Source organism: Nerophis ophidion, linkage group LG07 (assembly GCF_033978795.1).
Source record: "Nerophis ophidion isolate RoL-2023_Sa linkage group LG07, RoL_Noph_v1.0, whole genome shotgun sequence".
NCBI lineage: Eukaryota > Metazoa > Chordata > Actinopteri > Syngnathiformes > Syngnathidae > Nerophis > Nerophis ophidion.
The window spans coordinates 78,579,410-78,606,207 of NC_084617.1; the positions used below are offsets into that span (position 1 = coordinate 78,579,410).

Here is a 26,798-nt window from a genome sequence, read left to right on the forward strand (position 1 = left end):
CAATGTACATTCATGTCCAAAAAAGACGGCTACGACAGTTCTCTTATAATGTTTAAAGAATTTCCGATTACAAGTGAAGGCATCGCCCTTCTCGCGTTACGGAGCGTTCTCCCGCGAGCTAGCAAGTATCTTGTGCAGCACATGCTAGCTAGCTGCGTCGTCGACCAAATTAAAAGCAATTAAACCTTCACTTCCAACCAAATTTAAAGCTTTTAAACCTTCACTTCCAACCAAATTAAAAGCATTTAAACCTTCACCTCCAACCAAAGAGCAATCATGCGAAGAGTGACGTTATTTGTTAACGGCACCTCCAAAAATGGCAAGGTATGTTGAAAAGTCGGCAGAATGAGGTTTGTTGTTGGACCAATTGCTGTTAGGACTGAGTTGAAAAGTACTTTGCTGTTAGGACTGAGTTGAAAAGTACTTTGCTGTTAGGACTGAGTTGAAAAGTACTTTGCTGTTAGGATTGAGTTGAAAAGTACTTTGCTGTTAGGACTGAGTTGAAAAGTACTTTGCTGTTAGGACTGAGTTGAAAAGTACTTTGCTGTTAGGACTGAGTTGAAAAGTACTTTGCTGTTAGGACTGAGTTGAAAAGTACTTTGCTGTTAGGACTGAGTTGAAAAGTACTTTGCTGTTAGGACTGAGTTGAAAAGTACTTTGCTGTTAGGACTGAGTTGAAAAGTACGTTGCTGTTAGGACTGAGTTGAAAAGTACTTTGCTGTTAGGACTGAGTTGAAAAGTACTTTGCTGTTAGGACTGAGTTGAAAAGTACTTTGCTGTTAGGACTGAGTTGAAAAGTACTTTGCTGTTAGGACTGAGTTGAAAAGTACTTTGCTGTTAGGACTGAGTTGAAAAGTACTTTGCTGTTAGGACTGAGTTGAAAAGTACTTTGCTGTTAGGACTGAGTTGAAAAGTACTTTGCTGTTAGGACTGAGTTGAAAAGTACTTTGCTGTTAGGATTGAGTTGAAAAGTACTTTGCTGTTAGGACTGAGTTGAAAAGTACTTTGCTGTTAGGACTGAGTTGAAAAGTACTTTGCTGTTAGGACTGAGTTGAAAAGTACTTTGCTGTTAGGACTGAGTTGAAAAGTACTTTGCTGTTAGGACTGAGTTGAAAAGTACTTTGCTGTTAGGACTGAGTTGAAAAGTACTTTGCTGTTAGGACTGAGTTGAAAAGTACTTTGCTGTTAGGACTGAGTTGAAAAGTACTTTGCTGTTAGGACTGAGTTGAAAAGTACTTTGCTGTTAGGACTGAGTTGAAAAGTACTTTGCTGTTAGGACTGAGTTGAAAAGTACTTTGCTGTTAGGACTGAGTTGAAAAGTACTTTGCTGTTAGGATTGAGTTGAAAAGTACTTTGCTGTTAGGACTGAGTTGAAAAGTACTTTGCTGTTAGGACTGAGTTGAAAATTACTTTGCTGTTAGGACTGAGTTGAAAAGTACTTTGCTGTTAGGACTGAGTTGAAAAGTACTTTGCTGTTAGGACTGAGTTGAAAAGTACTTTGCTGTTAGGACTGAGTTGAAAAGTACTTTGCTGTTAGGACTGAGTTGAAAAGTACTTTGCTGTTAGGACTGAGTTGAAAAGTACTTTGCTGTTAGGACTGAGTTGAAAAGTACTTTGCTGTTAGGACTGAGTTGAAAAGTACTTTGCTGTTAGGATTGAGTTGAAAAGTACTTTGCTGTTAGGACTGAGTTGAAAAGTACTTTGCTGTTAGGACTGAGTTGAAAAGTACTTTGCTGTTAGGACTGAGTTGAAAAGTACTTTGCTGTTAGGACTGAGTTGAAAAGTACTTTGCTGTTAGGACTGAGTTGAAAAGTACTTTGATGTTAGGACTGAGTTGAAAAGTACTTTGCTGTTAGGACTGAGTTGAAAAGTACTTGTAAGCCTGCTGTTGTTGTAAGCACAATACCAATGGGCGCAATTAAATGTCAAATCAAATGTTTATTGGATTGATCACTATAGAGTGTACATCCACGACTAAACTACGACCACAACTTGGTTTACTATTTATAAAATATAATAATGTAGGGTTACCTGGAACTTGAAATAGGCCACCCGGCCTGAATCCACACTTCCCTCGCCAAACACCTTCGTTTCCCAACCCTCATGCTTGGACAAATAGGCCTTGATGCCATCCTCGTAGTGTTGGGAGACTGTTTTGCTGCGAGATTGGTGAAATGCTTACAACACTCATCTGCATTCCTGCACGCTGTTAGGACTGAATTTAAAAGTATTGTAAGCCTGCTGTCTTTTGCATTCCTGCACGCTCTTCTACGTTACATATATTTTATAGAATGTCTTGCAAAGCACAAATGATATTTTGTCCACTCAGGTTGTAGCAGTATATGGGGCCTTGTCTGACTTACTGTCTGTAGCCAGCAATAAATTGGGAATGAAAGCCTCCTGTTTGTATAATGGAAAGGGAGGTCTCATAGACGACATTGCCCTTATTAGGTAAGAACTGAACAAAAACCTTTCCTAAGATGTCACATTTACTTGTTCTTCATTTGCGTGCCTCTGTGTCCAACCTCCTTGTAATAGAGACGACGATGTGTTGTATGTCTCAGAAGGTGATCCATTCATTGGTGAGTACTGGCTGGCATCACTGCAGCTTGACTGCTACTTGAAGATTCCTACCCTAATGATCATTGTTCCCATGTCCATCACAGATTGTCAGAATGAAGTGAAAGTGTCATTTGACAAGCAAGGCGCTCACACCGACTGGTTGACCCTAAATATTGGTGGCCGTCTATTCACCACGACAAGGTAAGTAGTACTAGAATTCCTTCTAATAGCTAACACACCTTAGTTTTGCACATCTTGTTGTATTTGTCTCATCCAAATGTATCATTTAGGAGCACGTTGGTCAGCAAAGAGCCAGAGAGTATGCTTGCTCACATGTTTCGAGAGAAAGGTAGGCACATTATGATTTGAATCTTCTTTTAAAACATTTTCCTCTTGCCTACATGACATGTGACGGCTGGTTCTTTGGTTTAAAGGTCGCACAGATTATGTTCTACAGACCATATTCAAGCTGTATTCTGACCGTCTTTGTAGGATGCACGGTTTTGTGAGCGGTCTTAATTATGTGCCGCCACTTTGACTGCATCTTCTCCCAGTTAGCCATGTTGTAGGTTTTAGGGCATCCATATCGAGTCTACAACTATATGCTAATTTGTGTTAAAAAAATGCCAACATCGGAGGATGCATTTGCATGTATGAGCCAGTCTGCCCCACAACGAGAGGAAAGAGAAAATTAAGGAATTTATGTACGACAACTTCAGACTACAATGGCGGACTCGCTCTTTGCTTAAATTTCTACCATATATGGAGATATCAGCTGACGTCACACTTGGGAAGAATGTCAGAAAATGGGCAATTCCAAACGGCTTGTTTGGAGGAAGTATGAAGGAAAGCAAGATTGTTTATAAATATTAGATAGATAGATAGTACTTTATTGATTCCTTCAGGAAAATTAAAATTCCAGCAGCAGTGTACAGTGTTGACATCAATTTAAATAAAAGTAAAAAGTAAATAATGAGGGTTTAAATGGAAACAAAATAGAGAAATATTACAATAGGAATAAAAACTAAAAATTATTACGGCCAATCCTCCTAATTTCCGAAACTTGTGCAGTGGGTTTTTGGGCATTTACACAAAAAAAGGTACCAGTAAGTAAAACTGGTTTTGCATATTAGGTCCCCTTAAAGCCAGGCGTGTACTTTTTTTTTTATATTGGTTCTATCTTGAGACTTTGGTTAAGGTTTATTTGATATGTTTGTCACTCTTCCCCAGATGTGTGGGGGAACAAGCAAGATGAGCATGGAGCCTACCTCATCGACCGCAGTCCTGAATACTTTGAGCCTATTCTCAATTACTTGAGACATGGTCAGCTTATCATCAATGAGGGCGTAAATATACGAGGTAAGGGCATTTTTCAAATTGAAGTATATCAGGCTTTCTGCGGGTCATTAAAGAGCTTTAAAAGTCATTAAATTGATTTTGGGAAATTTAAGACCTTAAATACCATGAATTGATTAAGGTGGACCCGACTTAAACAAGTTGAAAAACTTATTGGAGTGTTATCATTTAGTGGTCAATTGTACAGAATATGTACTGTACTGTACAATCTACTAATAAAAGTGTCAATCAATCAATTAATCAAAATGGCATTAAAAAACATTAGGTATCATGTCCAAAGATATTAAAATATGTCCAACAATTTTAGGCCTGGTTCAATAATACACAAGTCAATTAATTAGATTAAAAATGAAATGAAAAGGAACTTGATAACTTTGCTGCCATAATGTGTGTTTATCTTCTTCATCTCTGGCTTTTAAACTGGATACAAGAGGTCTCACTCTGTGCATCACTCCCAGCAACTCAGCATGGTAATTTGACAGTAGAACTAATTGAACTGAGTGAAGCCGCTTGTCAGTTATCCACACTCTTGGTTTCGGTATGAGCAGGCAGGACCGCTCGCTTACACAGACCAAACAGGTGTGTGTGTCCATGGGAGACAAGAAGGGAGTTTGTAGTGTCTTCGCCGCACTGTCCTTCGGGAGCGTCTCCAAGCCAGGGAAACAATCCAAGTTAGAATGTTTTGTTTGCGAGCAAAAATCTAATTTGCTTCTCACTCTTAATTGTCAATTACTGGTCCTCAAATTCATCCTGCAGAGCATATGTTCCGATGTTAGGAGTGTCCTCCAATCATGTGTGGCAGCTCTAGGGTACTTTGAAGGCTGCCAGCAACTTCCAATTTGTTGACAAACCAGAGCAACGCTTACTCCAATCAGCAGATGTCCTGTGGTCGTAATTCCGAATAGGTAGTTATCTTCACATTCTCGACTGTAAGGGTCGCCAGGCACGCGGCACTCCTTCTCCTCCCAAGAGTAATTTATGTGTCCAGCAACAACCGCCCTGTCACCACAAGCAGGTTCCCTCAAATCCAATATCTTGTCAATTTCGTTGAGGCTAGTTAATTAGTTCCAATGTTTAGATTTGGAAAGCAGTACAAAAAGAGGCAACAAGAAAGTTAAGACAAGACAAAGATGTGAAAAAATTATTTTTTATTAGCTTTAATATTTGTTGTACTATTGTAAGTCAAGGCCTGTGTTGACACAATGGATCCAAAAGAATGTGACAGCACGAGTGTCATAATTACGACGGTCAGGTGGATTCCAAAAGTAGCGATATGATTTGTCCAGAATTTTAACTGATCCAATTGGGAACCAGTAACAAAGAATACATCCCTACTGCTAAGTAACAAAAGTTAGGTGGAAAAAAAGATTATAACATAGCCAAATATTCCCTGTGTGAGAATATTTCAACTTAAAACTAGATGTGCAACATGAGTTCATCAACATGTATGAATGAGCAATTATGCCGTCATGGCATTGACAACAAAATAAACTACCCAATACCAGTTTTCCCAATTGGGGAAAAACTGCACATCAAGATGTTCAATATTTATTGAAGTATAATTTTTATGAACAATGATTGAGATTTCGTTTTACTTTTATGTTGTAGACCTCCTAATTACAATGGTGAGAAATACTAATTCCATCCATTTCCATCCGCTTATTCCCTTTGAGGTTGCGGGGGGCGCGGGTGCCTACTACAGTACTATCTAAATATCTGTATTGTGTTGGAAAGGGTTACTTGCGTTGTTTATATTATTTATTACTGCTAAATTTGACCACGGTTAATGTAAACTTTTCAACTACTCAATAGTGTCATTGTCACATGCTTACAATTTTGCCGACACAGACTATCGTATGCTTTTGACTATATATGACAAGTAGGGCTGCAAATCTTTGGGTGTCCCACGATTTGATTCAATATCGATTCTTGGGGTCACAATTCGATTCAAAATCTGTTTTTCTTTTTTTTCAATTCAACACGATTCTCGATTCAAAAACGATTTTTTCCCGGTTCAAAAGGATTCTCTATTCATTCAATACATAAGATTTCAGCAGGATCTACCCGTCTGCTGACATGCTAGCAGAGTAGTAGATTTTTGTAAAAAGCTTTTATAATTGTAAAGGACAATGTTTTATCAACTGATTGCAATCATGTAAATTTGTTTGAACTATTAAAAGAACCAAAAATATGACTTATTTTATCTTTGTGAAAACATTGGACACAGTGTGTTGTCCAGCTTATGAGATGCCATGCAAGTGTAAGCTACTGTGACACTATTGTTCTTTTTTTATTTTTATAAATGTCTAATGATAATGTCAATGAGGGATTTTTAATCACTGCTATGTTGAAATTATAACTAATATTGATACTGTTGTTGATAATATTCATTTTTGTTTCACTTCTTTTGCTTAGTTCTGTGTGGTGTTTGTGTCTCCTCTCAATTGCTCTGTTTATTGCAGTTCTGAGTCTTGCTGGCTCAGGTTTGGTTGTGGAATTGGATTGCATTGTTATGTTATTGCTGTGTATTGTTTTGTTGGATTGGTAAAAAAAAAAGATTTTTTAAAAATGAGAATCGATTCTGAATCGCACAACGTGAGAATTGCGATTCAAATTCGAATAGATTTTTTCCCCACACCCCTAATGACAAGGCTATTCCACTACATAATGAAGAGGGCCACAGTTTCAGGAGCCCAAGGGCTCAGGGGCCAACATCAGAATGTGGATGTTTCTTCAGGAAGTGCCCCTGCATGTTAAATATCTTTGAGATTGCGTTTGCTTGATTGCAAAGTGAACACATCAGCATGAATTCATTATTCTGCCCTGGCTACTCGTTTCCAGCGTGTGGAGCTTATTCAAAGGATGAAAAAACAGAAGCTCCATAAGTTTTGTTGAAGATTGATGTTCCTTCTTTTGAATTCATTTCCTTCCTCAATTTTATTTATTTACACTTCTTCCTTCATTTAGGATTGTAAAACAGAAAATATAAACATGACAAAAGTATAATGTCCATTGTGTATTTTACACAAATATAGGTTTATTGTTAGTATATCCACACAATAAACTACAAAATAAAAATTTACACATGTAAAAATGACTCAACATTCACACTCCAAATATTGCACACACTTTATGTGACTTATTGCAATGAAAGCTGAGGTGTAGCATTGTCGCCCTCTACTGGTCAAATTTAACACTGCAAGCTTTACTCAGACAACTAACACGAACGCGAATACAAAAGACATCGCAAAGTCAACAATTTCCATACAAAACAAAGTAAATGTCTTTATGCACAATATCTACTTACAAATGCTCTACCAAGTTTTGTGATGAAGTTTACACACACTTGGATATCCACCATTGTTGCTTCTTGTCTGGATCCATGTGTCCGTCGCCAGAAAATAATGACTCCAGTCCTTGCTTGGCGCAGAACTTTGTTATCCAGTCGTTAAGTCGGATTTTTGCTATTCATTAAACATTTCTTTAGGGTGAATGCGTAGTCTTGTTCTACTCATCCTACTGCTGCTTCATAGTGACACATATGCCTCACTGTTGACCCCTGCTGAGTGGCAGGAGTACTGCATACGCGATCAACCTTGGTTTGAATGGTTTCATCAAGCCTATTTGGGTGTTGTTCAGCGAGCCAAATGAAAAGCTTTGGCGGGCTGGGTGTGGCCCCCGGGCCACTAGTTGATTCGGCATGATATATGATTACGATCTACAGTAGGACATTGGCATCAAATGTGTTTTAAGTTATATTAAAAATGCATTACAAACATGACATTTGGTTTGGTGATACCAGCAGAAACCCTCACATACAGTGCATCTGGAAAGTATTCACAGCACTTCACTCTTTCCACATTTAATGTCACAGCCTTATTCCAAAATACAATACATTCACTTTTGTCCTCAAAACTCAACAGACAATACCCCATATTGATGATGTAATTTAAAAACAAAACAAAAATCACATGTACGTAAGCCTTCACAGCATTTCCTCAATACTTTCTTGATGCACCTATGGCAGAAATTACAACCTCAAGTCTTTTTAAATACAATGTTACAAACTTGGCACACATATATCTTTGGGCAGTTTTGCCAATTCTAAAGCTCCTTCAGGCTGGATGGAAAGCATTTTTTTTTTTTATTCAGGATGTCTGTGTACTTTGCTGCATTCATTCTGACTAGTCCCCCTCTTCCTGTCGCTGAAAACCATCCCCACAGCATGATGCTGCCACCACCATGCTTCACTGTAGGGATGTATTGGCCTGGTGATGAGCGGTGCCTAGTTGCCCCCAAACATGACGCCTGGCATTCACGCCAAAGACTTTAATCTTTTGTCTCCCCAGACCACATCATTTAGTTTCTCATGGTCAGAGTATTTCAGGTTGATTTTTGGAAAACCTTTTACTAAGAAATGGCGTCCGTCTGGCCGCTCTACCATACAGTCCTGTTTGGTAGAGCAAAGATGGTTGTCCTCCTGGAAGGTTCTCCTCCCTCCACAGAGGAATGCTGTAGCTCTGACAGAGTGACCATCAGGTTCTTGGTCACCTCTCTGACTAGACTAAGATGAATGCAGCAATGTACAGAGACATCCTGGATGAAAATCAACACTACCCATCTAGCCTGATGGTTGCTTGAGAGGTGCTGCAAAGAGGAATGAGAAAGAGAGAACATGCTCAAAGATAGGTCTGCCAAGCTTGTGGCTTCGTATTCAAAACCACTTGAGGCTGTAATTGCTGCTAAAGGAGCATCAACAAAGTATTGAGCAAAGGTTGAGAATACTTATGTACACGTGATTTTTAATATTTGTATTTGTAATAAATTTGCAAAAAATAATGTACAAACTTTTCACATTGTCTTAATGGGGTATTGTCTGTAGAATTCTGAAGACCAAAATGAATTTATTCCATTTTGGAATAAGGCTGTAACATAATAAAATGTGGAAATGGTGAAGCGCTGTAAATGTTTTCCGGGTGCACTCACTGTACATTCAAGTGTCTCCTGGAACCTTTGTTTCAGCCAACTGATAAAGTGTTTTCTTATATAGTAACTGTAGTGCAAAGTTTAGATGTGGTAAAAACTGTTTTGCAGGTGTTCTTGAGGAGGCTCGGTTCTTTGGAATTGAGCAGCTTGCTGATCAGTTGGAAGTGGTCGTGAAAGTAAGCATTAATTCAGGTTTACAGCAACTATCCTTTTATCCCTTTGGAGTGTGCTTACTTGTCATATCCACTATTTCATTCCAGAACTCTCAGCCGCCTGAAGACCACTCTCCAATTTCCCGCAAGGAGTTTGTTCGTTTTCTTTTGGCAACGCCCACCAAGTCTGAGCTTCGTTGCCAGGTAATGCAAGTTAAAACAGTAATTGTCTTCCCACTTCATTTTGGCATTGTCACATGGCTCCGATCTTTGGTTGGTTGGTTGAAGTTCATTTTGAACATGTGTACAATTTTAAAATGGCATGTCCCATATTTTCATTTTGTCATTACCACATGCCTGAAAAGGAGTAGGAAGAGGCAAAGTGTATTTAATGCTGCCCCTTTTCCACTTCATAGCAATGACTAACAAATTACCGGCTTGTACTCATGTACATCAAGCATTTCTGGTAATAAATACTTAAGACAGTTGTGAAGTGAAGTGAATTATGTTTATATAGCACTTTTTCCTCAAGTGACTCAAAGCGCTTTACATAGTGAAACCCAATATCTAAGTTCCAATTAAACCAGTGTGGGTGGCACAGGGAGCATGTGGGTAAAGTGTCTTGCCCAAGGACACAACGGTATCGACTAGGATGGCGGAAGCGGGGATCGAACCTGCAACCCTCAAGTTGCTGACCCGGCCGCTCTACCAACCAAGCTATACCGCCCCTCAGTTCTGATTCACTTAATGAGATAATGATAATAGTCTACCAGGGTGATTAAAAAAAGAATACGCCAATATTATCACTCGATTTTTCAAAAAGGAAAAACTATAGAAAACCTAGCTTGATCACAAGTGTTGTACATAACTTTGAATATTTATTTCATGCTTTACAAGTGTTCAATATGGCCACCACCGGCAGGGATATGACAATTCCTCCCAAACACGCCCCAGGATTGGTTAAGGAGTCGCTATTTTGAGGGTAAATAAACGTGGTCTTCCAACAATTGAACGGCCCCGAAAGGATTACATGACCACAATGGTGAAATAGTAGCGCAATACAACTTGGATAACTCCTGTATCAAATGACCATTGATTCAGGTCATTACAAAATAAAACTTGGATAACTCCTGTATCAAATGACCATTGATTCAGGTCATTACAAAATAAAACTTGGATAACTCCTGTATCAAATGACCATTAATTCAGGTCATTACAAAATAAAACTTGGATAACTCCTGTACTAAATGACCATTAATTCAGGTCATTACAAAATAAAACTTGGATAACTCCTGTACTAAATGACCATTGATTCAGGTCATTACGAAATAAAACTTGGATAACTCCTGTACTAAATGACCATTAATTCAGGTCATTACAAAATAAAACTTGGATAACTCCTGTATCAAATGACCATTGATTCAGGTCATTACGAAATAAAACTTGGATAACTCCTGTACTAAATGACCATTGATTCAGGTCATTACAAAATAAAACTTGGATAACTCCTGTATCAAATGACCATTGATTCAGGTCATTACAAAATAAAACTTGGATAACTCCTGTACTAAATGACCATTGATTCAGGTCATTACAAAATAAAACTTGGATAACTCCTGTATCAAATGACCATTGATTCAGGTCATTACAAAATAAAACTTGGATAACTCCTGTATCAAATGACCATTGATTCAGGTCATTACAAAATACAACTTGGATAACTCCTGTATCAAATGACCATTGATTCAGGTCATTACAAAATAAAACTTGGATAACTCCTGTATCAAATGACCATTGATTCAGGTCATTACAAAATAAAACTTGGATAACTCCTGTATCAAATGACCATTGATTCAGGTCATTACAAAATAAAACTTGGATAACTCCTGTACTAAATGACCATTGATTCAGGTCATTACAAAATAAAACTTGGATAACTCCTGTATCAAATGACCATTGATTCAGGTCATTACAAAATAAAACTTGGATAACTCCTGTATCAAATGACCATTGATTCAGGTCATTACAAAATAAAACTTGGATAACTCCTGTACTAAATGACCATTGATTCAGGTCATTACAAAATAAAACTTGGATAACTCCTGTATTAAATGACCATTGATTCAGGTCATTACAAAATAAAACTTGGATAACTCCTGTATCAAATGACCATTGATTCAGGTCATTACAAAATAAAACTTGGATAACTCCTGTACTAAATGACCATTGATTCAGGTCATTACAAAATACAACTTGGATAACTCCTGTATCAAATGACCATTGATTCAGGTCATTACAAAATAAAACTTGGATAACTCCTGTATCAAATGACCATTGATTCAGGTCATTACAAAATACAACTTGGATAACTCCTGTATCAAATGACCATTGATTCAGGTCATTACAAAATAAAACTTGGATAACTCCTGTATCAAATGACCATTGATTCAGGTCATTACAAAATAAAACTTGGATAACTCCTGTATCAAATGACCATTGATTCAGGTCATTACAAAATAAAACTTGGATAACTCCTGTACTAAATGACCATTGATTCAGGTCATTACAAAATAAAACTTGGATAACTCCTGTATCAAATGACCATTGATTCAGGTCATTACAAAATAAAACTTGGATAACTCCTGTATCAAATGACCATTGATTCAGGTCATTACAAAATAAAACTTGGATAACTCCTGTATCAAATGACCATTGATTCAGGTCATTACGAAATAAAACTTGGATAACTCCTGTACTAAATGACCATTGATTCAGGTCATTACAAAATAAAACTTGGATAACTCCTGTATCAAATGACCATTGATTCAGGTCATTACAAAATAAAACTTGGATAACTCCTGTATCAAATGACCATTGATTCAGGTCATTACAAAATAAAACTTGGATAACTCCTGTATCAAATGACCATTGATTCAGGTCATTACAAAATAAAACTTGGATAACTCCTGTACTAAATGACCATTGATTCAGGTCATTACAAAATAAAACTTGGATAACTCCTGTACTAAATGACCATTGATTCAGGTCATTACAAAATAAAACTTGGATGACTCCTGTATTAAATGACCATTGATTCAGGTCATTACAAAATAAAACTTGGATAACTCCTGTATCAAATGACCATTGATTCAGGTTATTACAAAATAAAACTTGGATAACTACTGTATCAAATGACCATTGATTCAGGTCATTACAAAATAAAACTTGGATAACTCCTGTATCAAATGACCATTGATTCAGGTCATTACAAAATAAAACTTGGATAACTCCTGTACTAAATGACCATTGATTCAGGTCATTACAAAATAAAACTTGGATAACTCCTGTATCAAATGACCATTGATTCAGGTCATTACAAAATAAAACTTGGATAACTCCTGTATCAAATGACCATTGATTCAGGTCATTACAAAATAAAACTTGGATAACTCCTGTATCAAATGACCATTGATTCAGGTCATTACAAAATAAAACTTGGATAACTCCTGTACTAAATGACCATTGATTCAGGTCATTACAAAATAAAACTTGGATGACTCCTGTATTAAATGACCATTGATTCAGGTCATTACAAAATAAAACTTGGATAACTCCTGTATCAAATGACCATTGATTCAGGTTATTACAAAATAAAACTTGGATAACTACTGTATCAAATGACCATTGATTCAGGTCATTACAAAATAAAACTTGGATAACTCCTGTATCAAATGACCATTGATTCAGGTCATTACAAAATAAAACTTGGATAACTCCTGTACTAAATGACCATTGATTCAGGTCATTACAAAATAAAACTTGGATAACTCCTGTATCAAATGACCATTGATTCAGGTCATTACAAAATAAAACTTGGATAACTCCTGTATCAAATGACCATTGATTCAGGTCATTACAAAATAAAACTTGGATAACTCCTGTATCAAATGACCATTGATTCAGGTCATTACAAAATAAAACTTGGATAACTCCTGTACTAAATGACCATTGATTCAGGTCATTACAAAATACAACTTGGATAACTCCTGTATCAAATGACCATTGATTCAGGTCATTACAAAATAAAACTTGGATAACTCCTGTATCAAATGACCATTGATTCAGGTCATTACAAAATACAACTTGGATAACTCCTGTATCAAATGACCATTGATTCAGGTCATTACAAAATAAAACTTGGATAACTCCTGTATCAAATGACCATTGATTCAGGTCATTACAAAATAAAACTTGGATAACTCCTGTATCAAATGACCATTGATTCAGGTCATTACAAAATAAAACTTGGATAACTCCTGTACTAAATGACCATTGATTCAGGTCATTACAAAATAAAACTTGGATAACTCCTGTACTAAATGACCATTGATTCAGGTCATTACAAAATAAAACTTGGATAACTCCTGTACTAAATGACCATTGATTCAGGTCATTACAAAATAAAACTTGGATAACTCCTGTACTAAATGACCATTGATTCAGGTCATTACAAAATAAAACTTGGATAACTCCTGTATCAAATGACCATTGATTCAGGTCAATACAAAATAAAACTTGGATGACTCCTGTATTAAATGACCATTGATTCAGGTCATTACAAAATAAAACTTGGATAACTCCTGTATCAAATGACCATTGATTCAGGTCATTACAAAATAAAACTTGGATAACTCCTGTATCAAATGACCATTGATTCAGGTCATTACAAAATAAAACTTGGATGACTCCTGTGTTAAATGACCATTGATTCAGGTCATTACAATGCTTAAGAACTGAATATATGTGTGATGATATCGGTGTATTATTTTTGAATCACCCTGTATGTAGTTTGAATAGCCTTTTAGACTGGATCATATTAGTACATTGTTGGACTTCTTTGCTTAACCCATTCCATCCTTTAATTCCACATACTGATATGCTAAAGGTCTTAAGTGTAGTAAGTGCATGTAAATGTTAAGTACATTTTTTTCCCCAAGATTATACTTCTTTTTTGTTGAGAAAAAATATTCATTTTGAAATAGCAGGTAATAGTTTGCTTTGTGCTTAATTTTAGCTGTTTGCAAATGCATCAAATCATTGAATTTTAAGGTTTGTGTGTTCTCTATATCCAACATTAGGTAGAATTGAAACTGACCTTTTTTGTAACATGATTAGTAAATGAAGTGTACCCTTTGTAGTTATTTCCCATATTTTAAGACAATAATATGTCCAAGGTGTACGCTGCCTTGGATGGATGGAATAATAATAATAATAACAATTAATTTTATTTATACACTGCATTTAAAAGGCACAGTAATAAAAATGAAACATGATGACAATCATACAAGGCAAACACAGTATAATAATAATAATAAAACAACCAGTGAAAATCAACATAAAAATGGGCAAAATAAAAAAGAACTTTGCGTTATGAGATGGTTGGTCCAGTAAAGCAGTTTTCAAAAGTGTTGGGTTCTATGAGGAGGGGACAACAGGGGACTGTTGGTGGAACACAGGTTTCTAACAGGAATATGAGGGTTGAGGAAGTCAGAGAGGTGGAATGGGGCCATGTCGTGGAGGACTTTATGGGCCAGGAGAAGGATTTTGAAGTGGATGCGCTGCGAGATAGGTAACCGTTAGGACAGGACATGCAGCCAAGTTGTGGAAGATGAACCTTAAAGGATGATGTTGCAGTAATTCAATTTGGAGTTGATGGAAGCATGAATAAGTGTTTCAGCAGTAGAGAAGGAGAGGTGGATGTAGGCTGTTGTAGTGATGTGTGACATGATCTTCAAATGAAATGGTATTGTAGAAATTGGTGAGATATTTTGGACCAATCATTTTGAGATCTGTTTTGCTGTAGTTGAGTTTGAGAAAGTTATTCTTCATCCAGATGTTTATGTCATTGAGACAGTTGGTGCTGGTGGTGTGTATGGCAGGTGATGGACCGGGTTGAAATGTAGATCTGAATGTCGTCAGCATAACAATGATAATTGAGGCCCTGTTGCTGTATTCTTTGTCCAAGTGGGAGTATGTACTGGCTGAAGAGGAGAGGGCCAAGTACCAAACCTTGGGGGACACCTTGGGACAGATGGCTGATTTGCAGTGCCAGGGGAGCGCAGTGTCGGTGATTTTGAGAGAGGTTTCCAGACGGGGGAGAAAGGTGCAATGATTTATGGTGTTAAAAGCTGTGGTGCGATCCAGAAGAATGAGGATATGGAGCTGGCTTGAGTCCAATGCCAAGAGGTCATTTGCGACTTTGATGAGGGCAGTTTCAGTGCTGTGGTGGGAACGGAAACCAGATTGAAACGGATCAAGGAGATTATTGATGTTGAGGCGAGTTATTTCTTCTGCCGCTGCACGTTCTTATATCTTTCACAGAAGAGGGAGGTTGGAGATGGGCTGGAAGTTGCTAATGGTTTCAGGGTCAAGTCCAGGTTTTTTTTAGGATAGGTGTGACTAAGGCAGCTTAGAATGCAGGAGAAACAAAACTGGAGGTGAGGGAAGAGTTGATTATTATTATGATTGTGTGTGTGACAATCATTGGTACTTTAAGGGGACGGCGTGGCGCAGTGGGAGAGTGGCCGTGCGCAACCCGAGGGTCCCTGGTTCTATCCCCACCTAGTACCAACCTCGTCACGTCCGTTGTGTCCTGAGCAAGACACTTCACCCTTGCTCCTGATGGCTGCTGGTTAGCGCTTTGCATGGCAGCTCCGTCCATCAGTGTGTGAATGTGTGTGTGAATGGGTAAATGTGGAAGTAGTGTCAAAGCGCTTTAAGTACCTTGAAGGTAGAAAAGCGCTATACAAGTACAACCCATTTATCATTTTAGCATTTATTATTTCAGTAATAAGTGGGGTGATGGACGATAGGGTTAGGGTTATAACGATAGGTTGGGTCATTGGTAGGAAATGTTAACGTTAGAGGCTGAGAGTTGAGGAGTGGAACAGGTGGTACATTGTTCAGGATGATAGTGGGGGTCAAGGTGTCATAGATAGTTTTGATTTTGGATTGAAAGAATGACAATAATGAATGTCATTTTTCAGTGGTAAAGGACGATGCGGAGTTGTCGATGGATTTGAGGAGATGGTTTATTGTATCGAACAGAGTCTGCGGATCAGAGGAGTTAGAATGGACGAGATGGAATAATAGGGGGACCGAGCAGTGTTGAGGGCAGTTTTGTATTGTTGGATAAGGTCTGTATATCCTTGCTTATGGTGAGGTGAGTTTTCCGCTAGTCTTTCAAGTTGTCTTCTGTGGATTTTCATTTTCTACAACTCAGTAATGAACTAGGGGCAAGAGTGAGTGAAGCAGACACTTTTGGAGTTGAAGGGAGCCAGGATGTCAAGGCAGGTGGACAGTGTTTGGTTCTAGGAAATGATGAGATCAGATGGGTTGTTAGACTCGGGAGGAGAAGAGGCGGATATGATAGACTAGAATTGAGTTGGGTAGAGAAGGCAGATAAAGACATGGATTTGATATTCCAAAAAGGTTTTACCATTTAGCTTTGGAGATGGGAACAGGAATATTGATGTCCATAGTGATGGCCAGGGGATCAGAGAGAGGAGATTGTGCCTGGAGGGTAACTTAGATATGGTAAGACGAGCGAGCAGTAGAGAATATGAAAGAATTTTTGGTCAAAAACATATTTTGCTTTATTCATTTTGGAAGTGTTTTTTGCCACCTTATGTTGTATATGTTTTAAATGATATATCCAGCCCTTTTTCTCATCTGGTATTACTCCCAAAAATGTGATTAGATTTTTACATGGTGTAGATACAGTATGTTAAAGAAATGTGAATGGCGTCGTCATCCTGCTTCTAAACACAAACACAGAAAGAAGCGACAGAAGAAAGTTGATTTGTATTTACGTACACATTTGTTTGGCTTTTCATGTTGTTTTACTCACTTTTCTCATCCACAGCACCCATACAAATTACATGTGCAATGACGCATATTAGTTTTATGACATCATCACCTCACCCCCAATAAACACTGAACCATGTAACCGTTCAGTTGTCGCAGACTAAAGTTATTGTATTTGCTGTTTTAAGTTGAATTCTTTCATTCACGAGATGTTGGTCTATAACATTTGTGTGTACTATTTTAGGGCCTTAACTTCAGTGGCGCTGATCTGTCCCGGCTCGATTTGCGCTACATCAATTTCAAGATGGCTAATCTCAGTCGCTGCAATCTGACACACGCCAATCTGTGCTGTTCCAATCTGGAGCGATCTGATCTATCCGGAGCCAACTTGGACGTGAGTCTAAAAAGGCTTTCCCAATATGGTGATCATAGCCTAACATCCATTGTGTTGTTTGAGATTTGATTTGAAATGCTTTGCATTACTTCTGGATTTGGTCCCACGCTGACCCAATTGAAGGCCTACTGAAAGCCACTACTAGCCACCACGCAGTCGGATAGTTTGTACATCAATGATGAAATATTAACATTGCAACACATGCCAATATGGCCTTTTTACTTTACTAAATTGCAATTTTAAATTTCCCGGGAGTTTCTTGTTGAAAACGTTGCGGAATGATGACGTGTACGCGTGACGTCACGGATCGTAAGGAAATACGAGCGCTGTGCACACACACAGCTAAAAGTTGTCTGCTTTAACGGCATAATTGCACAGTATTTTGGACATCTGTGTTGCTGAATCTTTTGCATTTTGTTCAATTAATAACGGAGAAGTCAAAGTAGCAAGATGGAGTTGGGAAGCTTTAGCCTTTAGCCACACAAACACACGGTGATTCCTTGTTTAAAATTCCCGGAGGGGAAGCTTTTCTATGGATCAGAGTGGTCAAGCGAACATGGATCCCGACCAAATGTCAACCAGCAGGTTTCGGTGAGAAAATTGTGGTTAAAAAGTCGCCACTTACCGGAGATCAGCTGAGCTTGTGCCGTCCATACAGCTGCCGTCGACTTCCATCAGACACTGGCCTCAAGACACCCGTGGACACACCCCTCCGACTATCAGGTACTATTAAACTCACTAAAACACTAGCAACACAATAGAAAGATAAGGGATTTCCCAGAATTATCCTACTAAATGTGTCTAAAAACATCTGAATCGCTCCCAATGCAATCGCAATTTTTTTTTAATTTGATTTTTTTTTTTTTTTCCTAGTCCGTCGCTATCAATATCCTCAAACACAAATCTTTCATCCTCGCTCAAATTAATGAGGAATTGTCGTTTTTTCGGTCCAAATAGCTCTTTTTGTTGGAAGCTCCCATTAAAAACAATGTGAGGATGTAAGGAGCTCTCAACGGGTGACGTCATCGTCTGCGACTTATGGTAAAGGCAAGGCTTGGCGCAGTGGGAGAGTGGCCGTGTGCAACCCGAGCGTCCCTGGTTCAATTCCCACCTAGTACCAACCTCGTCACGTCCGTTGTGTCCTGAGCAAGACACTTCACCCTTGCTCCTGATGGGTGCTGGTTGGCGCCTTGCATGGCAGCTCCCTCCATCAGTGTGTGAATGTGTGTGTGAATGGGTAAATGTGGAAGTGGTGTCAAAGCGCTTTGAGTACCTTGAAGGTAGAAAAGCGCTATACAAGTACAACCCATTTATCATTTATTTATTTATTTTCTATTAGCGACCAAAAGTTGCCAACTTTATCGTGGATGTTCTCTACTAAATCCTCTCAGCAAAACTATGGCAATATCGCGAAATGATCAAGTATGACACACAGAATGGACCTGCTATCCCCGTTTAAATAAGAACATCTCATTTCAGTAGGCCTTTAAGAACAGAAGAAGCGTGCATAGACTATCTTATATGTAGGAGCTGTATGTTACATATTCCATAAACCATGCCCAAAATTCTTGATGTTTTGTGTCTCCTAGGGTGCTAACTTACAAGGTGTGAAGATGCTCTGCTCCAATGCCGAAGGAGCTTCTCTTAAGGGATGCAACTTTGAAGATCCTTCTGGGCTGAAGGCCAATTTAGAAGGTAATCTATCAGACATCTTTACCACAGCAGCTCTTGTCTCCGTTTTGAGGCCTTGTTCGAAGCCCATGTCATTGCAAACAGGTGCCAACCTGAAAGGAGTCGACATGGAAGGAAGTCAGATGACCGGTATCAACCTGCGGGTGGCCACTCTGAAAAATGCAAAACTGAAGAACTGCAACCTGCGGGGCGCCACTTTAGCTGGGACTGATCTCGAGGTAAAATTATACTATGACAAGGGATTAGCACTAAAGGGGAAGGGGACTTTTTAAAAAATGAAATGTTGCTTATCATTTTCAATCCCTGTGTTAGAGACAAACACACAGGTTTTTTTTGGTGCATTCTAAATTGTACAAAAACTCTAGGAAGAGGCAGCTAAACACAGGTAAAGGGTATTCGACCTATTGTCAAAGCACTTTGAGTACCTCAACATATCCACATATACTGTATGGTGTATGGTCACATGACCTAAACATATCCAGATATTAATAAAAGGCCATATCGCCCAGCCCTACTTCCAACTGTATTTTATCCTTATGGTGTGCATATGTGTTTTTGGGCTGCAGAATTGCGACTTATCCGGCTGTGATCTACAAGAGGCTAACCTGAGAGGGTCCAATGTTAAAGGAGCCATTTTTGAAGAGATGCTGACGCCGCTGCACATGTCGCAGAGTGTCAGATAACTCCTCACCCTCATGTATGTCCAGTTGGCTCTTCTCTCCTCCCTCAATGTCCAGCTTTCAGCACAGGTCATTTCATTGTTTGCACTTCCCTTGCATTCCACCAATATTATGTTAGCTTTAAATCTCTTACACTTTTAGTCCAGTGTTGTCTTTTGGATATATTTGAGCGACTGTTGTTGAAATATGTATATCACAAAGCAAAATGTACAAGTGGCTACAATCATTTATTGTTTCATACGGTACATACAGTATGTATGTTACCTGAAATGAGCTGATAATAGGTGTTCAAAGCACACTATGGTTGCAGTTTCTGAATGCTGCTTTTGCTGAGGCTGTACACCAATGCTGTACTTTTCTCTTTAAGTAGCCTGTTGCTATAAACGCAAGCCAAAGCCACGGGATAGCACAATCTAAAGGCTGAAAGAGCTGAGAAACTATGTGACTGGCGTAGATGTCAACACCGCTCGGGTATGCAATACTTTTCCTACACTCAAAAGCTTAATTGTGCTTGTGCGCTGTGTGGATCTACCTCCTTTTTCATCTCACTCACTTATTTTGCATGTTTTCACTGTTGTATGTAGGCCATATCTCAACTTGTCAGTTCAACACACTAATTCATGTTGTCACATTCACCTGTGCTATTGTTCTAATGGGTAGTGCTCTATGTATATGCTTTGACTCTATTTGCACAAATATATTTTCACCAAAAAATGTAAATGATGTAATCTTATGTATATTCAATCCAGTGCTTCCAACACCCCAAAAAACTGTAAATAGGAAGAAGTTGTCCTGGTCCTGGACCGTGTGTGTTTGCACGAGTGTACTTGTCTTTGACATTTAGCTGGAGCTCAGCGCTGATGCAATACTTTTTACTCCGTTTAACAGAAGGTACCCGGCCTGTGAGACTTTGTGTATCTCACCATGAGTGAGAAAATCCATGGAAGTCATTCTATTTATTGGAAATCTTTGTGTATCGAGTAAAGGTTGTTGTTTTATGTTCAGGATTGGGGTTGTGGTACTTTGTGTCAATGGTTGTTGCACTCGACTGTGGAAATACTTTTCCATTATTTGACTGTTTTAAATAAACTCCATCGAAGAAGAAAAGCCTTGTTTTTTGGGGTGTTATCGGTGTTCCCCATACATTTACTTTAAGACTGTCAAAAATAACGAGTTAACTCATGTGATTGATTACCCCAAAATATCACATCAATCATGTGTATATGGAGATTAATCACACAATGTATTTTGACCTTAACCGCGGTCACGGGTGTTACCAGAAAGGCAGCACGGGTTTTTATACGATCAGTGATCAGGTCAATGCATCCCAAGATGGGATGTTAGCTAAAAACGCCACCAAATGTTGGGCAAATAAATGTTGACATGTTCCTTGATGACATTGTGACAATGAAACTGTATTTGTGTCCAAATATCGGGCTATTTTTGAAGTACATTTAAATTATGCAAGTGAATAATAACCTAATCATGGTTAATCAAAATGCAGACGTGTGATTAATCTAATAATTAAAAAAAAAAAAAGCTATAACTTGACAGCACTAATGTGTTCATTTGTCATTGTCTTCCACGGATAAATTCATCCATTTGCTACCGCTTATTCCCTTTGGGGTCGCGGGGGGCGCTGGTGCCTATCTCAGCTACAATCGGGGGAAGGTGGGGTACACCTTGGACAAGTCGCCACCTCATTGCAGCGGATAAATTCAAAATGCCGCAAATTCCTTTTGCTGTTATAATGGGACAGGTGTCAATGTAGCTTGTCGTTGTAACTCTGTCCAGTAGAAGGCATCATAACTGCTAGGGAATGTTTTCAGACCCCTATAGATTCAGTTTTTCAGGAAAGCCGCTAGCAACAAGTCCAGCGGATCTTTTCTGTCGTTATTAGACAATTTTGGAGACTAAAATGAAAGCGTGTGCAGTATTCTCGTGTCAACGTGGAGCATGTAAGTGGCTTCCTTGTTGGGACATTAGAAAAGACAAAAAGAAAGATTGTTTGTATACATATTGTTTTGCTTTCCGTGCATCGTGGCCAATTACGCAAATTAGAACAAATTCAATGGCAAAATGACATTAAAGTCCTGTCAGAAACAGCGGTTATTGTGAGTTTTTACATAGAAACAGTGGAAAATAACAGGGACTGTTTGATATTCTGTAGCCATACAAGAGCTTTTAGAGTTCCTATTTCTCCAATGTTTGTGTTTACCACCACAATAATCCTTTTACCGGCTCCGAAGGTCACTGATAATGGTGCTTAATCCCACTTTGTGAGCCCCTGCAGTGAAATGATGGGCTATAACAGGGAAGGAAGCCTTAGGAAAATACTCCAGCTTCACCAAGGTAAGCAGACGGCTCGGAAAGCAGCCGCCCTACAAGTCAGGTAAACGTGGTTGTATTTGAGCGTGTGTAATATCATGTGTCCGCTACTACAGAGTAGCCATGAAAGCCTGGGTCCTGTGGCTGCTGCTTGTGGAAGCATGGATACCACACAGCCACAGTCAGCACTGGTCTTATGGACTGAGCCCAGGAGGAAAGCGAGGACTGGACGACTGTTTGGACCAGCAGATCAATGTAAGATGCTCCTATTTGTGTAACCCTCCATGTCTCTGATCAATATGTTGGTTTCCTCTCAAGGTGCCTAATGGCTTCCTGCAGCTGGACAAGCCTGGCAGGGTTTTGGCCTCTGGAGCGTTCTCAGCTTTAGCCAGAATTTGCCGGCTGAAAGAACTTCATGTGAGTTGATGTGCTGTATTGCTAACTAATGTCAACAAACACTTTGTGAAAGATCCAAGCAAGCGTGCCTTTCTTACTTTTCAGGGAGATGTGGCTGACAGGAAAACTGAACGCAGGGCTTTTAAGATCATTTGATTTAATTTCACATTAAACAGTCTTACTGGCATGTGTCTTTTTGTTTTCTTTACAATGCAGATAGTCCTTTTTTTCACTCTAGTCTGGGAACCAATGCTTTACACATTGACTTCACACTGGTGTTTTGTGTTTGGCTCTTAAACTGACCTTCCATGTATCTTAAACGTCAATACCTTTATTATGTCTGTGGGGCTGAGAGATGAAGAAATGTCCTTTCCTGCCTGTGGACAAATAAAGCCTTCATTCCTACCTTTCAGATATTGATCCGCTCCCACCTTCCATTTATCTTCCTTCATTTGTCTTCCGAGCCTCCCTTTCATTCATCTTCTCTGATTTCCTTTCTTAATCTCTCCATCGCTTCACTCTCCTCGCTCTTTATCTCCATTCTAATCCCATCTGCCTTTGTTCTTTGGCCCGTCTTCCACTTGTTAGTGTGCATCCTCATCCATCTTTTATTTTCTTTTTCAACATTTCTGCCCCCAGTTTGATATTGTGCTTCATCAATCTTTTTATCTTTCTTTGATGGCAGATGTAAGACCTTTCCCCATCCATCTTCCTCCACCTCAACCCCACCCACTCCTTCTCACATGCTGTCAAGATGAATGAGCAAGTAAGACCTTTTATTCAATGTGTCTTCATTTCACTTCCTTTACAAGGCATTAATCCTTACATTTATCATTCTGGGATGGGAAATGCCTCATTCAATGCTCTTAATGCTCCATCTTGCACACTTTTTTTCTGTGTGTGTTTTGGCCAAACCTTATCAAAGGTTGGTAGGAAAAATTACACAGCGAGGCACCGTATTTGATAAGAATGAAATCATATGCGTAAGTAGTAGTTTTGTAATTAACCACTAGATGGGGGTAGAAAAGCACCTGAAATGACTCCTTTGTTGTTTTTCACTCGCCATCTGTCCTGCATAAAGTTGCTGGAACACAACAAACCAGCTACATAATTGAAAAAATTCCGTCTTTAAAAAAATCATTTTCATCTGCAGTTTAAAAAAAGAAAAGAAACCTGGTGTGTGTCCGAAAAGGCAAGAGTTTTTATCATCACTCAGATAATGTTATTGTCAATCATCAATAGCTCACATATCACCTGATACCTGACAGTAATACAACTATTAACAGAATACATATCATATGCAATTATACCCACAATAACAAACCCACTCATTATTTCATTAAATGTGGTTTGAATAAATAAATGACACCTTTAAGATATTTTCGATTGATATTTCCTCCTCTTTGTTGTACCTATAAAAAAATGTTTTTGTACTTATTTTTTCATGCCGTAATGTTATTGCTTTGTTTGATTTACAAGGCAATAATTATTTGCTGCTCTCCGCCATGTTTAAGGCTCATTTATTGTGTTGAGCCTGCTTATCTGGTTTCTAATAATGCTTGTTCATACATCAATAACCAACACAAATATTATTTTACACGATGAGGCTATGGCATTATTTGCTGACACATGATAATACAGCTTGCACTTCTGGAGCAAATGTGCTTATCTTCAGTGGGATTTGATCTATTTAAAGATATCATTTTTAGGTCCAGAACTAGGGTTGTACGGTATACCGGTATCAGTTTAGTACAGCGATACTAATGAATCATATTCGCTACGAGACCGCCTCTGAAAAGTACCGTCATCCCCCTCTGCGCCCCTGTCGTGTCATTGTGGTTTAGGAGCAGAGGAGCATGTTGGGCAGCGCACACACACAGAGTACTTACAAGCACACATAGTGTGTAGACGGAAAAGGGAGAATGGATGCATTTTGGCTTAAAAAGTCAAGCTAAAGGTGAAGTTCTAACACTGAAACACCCTCAGGAAGAGCTGCTTTAACACATGGCTCGCCAGCTACTGGCTAGCATCCATCCAGTCGGCAGTGTTCTAGCTACTTCTAAATCACTAATCCTGGCCTCCACGGTGACAAAGTACGTTTCTTACAAGTATCATTATCACTGCAATACGAGGAATAGCTAAAGATGCTTCATTACACACCGTAGCTGTAAACAAACGCCATGGGTGGATCGACACCTGGCATCCACTGTAATGATACCGAGTACAGGAGTGTGTTTAGTCGATGCTACTATGATTACATCCATATTTTTTGGCATCACATCGTCTTTCGTTTTTTAAATGTATATTATGTCTATAAAGTCAGGAAATATGTCTCTGGACACGGGTTAGGGTTAGCGTTAACCTTTGGTTTGAGAATGGATTCTAAATGGATTGTCACTGCAAGAATCGGAATGTAGTCGAATCGTGAGGTGGCTAATGATTCCCAACTCTACTAAATTGTATTTTTACAGCGCAGTGATTCAATTGAGAAATGAATGGATGTCAGTGCATGTGTTCTACTCCTTTACAGTCTTGTATCTAAAGTCATTCTTAGTTTGTGTGCTGACTTTGTCTCCAGGTTGCACGTAACGCCATGTTTGTCTTTCAAATGTGTGCCAGCCTTCATTTCCAACAGCATATTAGTGCACAATTGCCAAGAAACGTGTGGCCATGGCCACAACAACTCAAAACAGTAAAATTGTATTTAAATTTTCAAGTTTCATAATGAATTATGTATCAACTGTGTTGTTAGCATTCTTATTAAAGGATGAATTGCACTGTAATATAGCTGGTACATGTTACATGTTTGCTTCATAAACACATAAACCAAAATATTACAATTTGAAGTTGTTTTTGTAGTGGTAGTTAACATAAAGACTACACAAAAGAGCTCTGGGCTCAGCAACACCCGTGGATCCCACTTTGCCTGGGACCACTAACTTCCTTAGGCCTTTGCTGGTTGCCTAGCAACTGGTTGTCACGGTGTAGTCTGGCAAATGACACCCGAGCAAATAGCAAATTGTGGCTTTTAGTCTTTAGGTTTTAAAGCAATATGAGAATGGATTTACAAGTGAGCTAAAGAGGTGCTATCAGTTTCCTCCATTGAATATACAATCTAACAGGCATCTAACAAGCAAACTTTTATTGTATATATGTGTATATATATATATGTGTGTATATATATATATATATATATATATATATATATGTATGTGTGTGTATGTGTATATGTATATATATATATATATGTATATATATATATATATGTATATATATATGTATATATATATTTTGATTGGATTATCCAGAGAATAGTGCTCGATATCGTGGTAGAGCGCAATATCATCTCCTGATGATTGAGGGAACCCCTCATGAAACAGTTCTGTAGAGACGAAGTAGTCTTGTGATTTTTCCCACTCCTATATATGTGTATGTATATATATATGTGTATGTATATATATATGTATGTATATATGTGTATGTATATATATGTATGTGTATATGTGTATGTATATATATATGTATGTATATATGTGTATGTATATATGTGTATGTATATATGTGTATGTATATATATGTATGTATATATATATATGTATATATATATGTATGTGTATATATATGTAAATATATATATATATATGTATGTATGTATATATATGTATATATATATATAAATGTATATATGTGTATGTATATATATATATGTATATATATGTATATATATATATATATGTATGTATGTATGTATGTATGTGTATATATATACTGTACATATATATATGTATATAAATGTATGTATGTATGTATATAGTAAAAGGAAAAGGGTGGAGTGCCATCTCCGGGTTGGGGAGGAGACCCTGCCCCAAGTGGAGGAGTTCAAGTACCTAGGAGTCTTGTTCACGAGTAAGGGAAGAGTGGATGGTGAGATCGACAGGCGGATCGGTGCGGCGTCTTCAGTAATGCGGACGCTGTATCGATCCGTTGTGGTGAAGAAGGAGCTGAGCCGGAAGGCAAAGCTCTCAATTTTCTGGTCGATCTACGTTCCCATCCTCACTTATGGTCATGAGCTTTGGGTCATGACGAAAAGGATAAGATCACGGGTATAAGCGGCTGAAACGAGTTTCCTCCGCCGGGTGGTGGGTCTCTCCCTTAGAGAAAGGGTGAGAAGCTCTGCTATCTGGGAGGTACTCAAAGTAAAGCCGCTGCTCCTCCACATCGAGAGGAGCCAGATGAGGTGGCTCGGGCATCTGGTCAGGATGCCACCCGGACACCTCCCTAGGGAGGTGTTTCGGTCACGTCTGACTGGTAGGAGGCCACGGGGAGTACCCAGGATTGTGGCAGCTCTGCCATGTTACTGCTTTTAGATCTTGCAGCTGCCTTTGA

At 38.6% G+C, this 26,798-nt stretch overlaps 2 protein-coding genes across 4 annotated transcripts; both read left to right on the top strand.

The window, feature by feature from the left end:
* The first annotated feature begins 69 nt into the window (after positions 1–69).
* Positions 70–20,795, top strand: kctd9a (potassium channel tetramerization domain containing 9a). 3 transcript variants are annotated; one of them, XM_061907209.1, is made up of 12 exons: positions 77–324; positions 2,330–2,451; positions 2,539–2,582; positions 2,667–2,763; positions 2,853–2,911; positions 3,793–3,921; positions 9,013–9,080; positions 9,165–9,260; positions 17,167–17,316; positions 18,906–19,011; positions 19,093–19,226; positions 19,575–20,795. In XM_061907209.1, exons 1-12 carry the CDS (start codon positions 277–279, stop codon positions 19,689–19,691), a joined length of 1,170 nt encoding a protein of 389 aa, XP_061763193.1. In that variant the 5' UTR covers positions 77–276; the 3' UTR covers positions 19,692–20,795. The 3 variants fall into 3 exon arrangements, with proteins under 3 accessions (XP_061763190.1, XP_061763193.1, XP_061763192.1); XM_061907208.1 differs by lacking the exon at positions 77–324 and adding an exon at positions 2,053–2,232; XM_061907206.1 differs by having other exon boundaries at positions 70–324; positions 9,013–9,260.
* A 144-nt stretch (positions 20,796–20,939) lies between these two features.
* LOC133556882 (progonadoliberin-1-like) lies at positions 20,940–22,597 on the top strand. Its single transcript, XM_061907227.1, has 4 exons — positions 20,940–22,040; positions 22,133–22,271; positions 22,335–22,433; positions 22,518–22,597. Exons 2-4 carry the CDS (start codon positions 22,140–22,142, stop codon positions 22,566–22,568), a joined length of 282 nt encoding a protein of 93 aa, XP_061763211.1. The 5' UTR covers positions 20,940–22,040; positions 22,133–22,139; the 3' UTR covers positions 22,569–22,597.
* The last annotated feature ends 4,201 nt before the right edge of the window (positions 22,598–26,798 follow it).

Bases quoted from the DNA above. Each gene is read 5' to 3' on its own strand.
- LOC133556882 (XM_061907227.1), top strand. From the start codon at position 22,140: ATGAAAGCCTGGGTCCTGTGGCTGCTGCTTGTGGAAGCATGGATACCA. The intron at 22,272-22,334 runs GTAAGATGCTCC...TTTCCTCTCAAG, and splicing joins GTTTGGACCAGCAGATCAAT to GTGCCTAATGGCTTCCTGCA. The intron at 22,434-22,517 runs GTGAGTTGATGT...CTTACTTTTCAG, and splicing joins GCCGGCTGAAAGAACTTCAT to GGAGATGTGGCTGACAGGAA.
- kctd9a (XM_061907206.1), top strand. From the start codon at position 277: ATGCGAAGAGTGACGTTATTTGTTAACGGCACCTCCAAAAATGGCAAG. The intron at 325-2,329 runs GTATGTTGAAAA...TTGTCCACTCAG, and splicing joins GCACCTCCAAAAATGGCAAG to GTTGTAGCAGTATATGGGGC. The intron at 2,583-2,666 runs GTGAGTACTGGC...TGTCCATCACAG, and splicing joins AGAAGGTGATCCATTCATTG to ATTGTCAGAATGAAGTGAAA.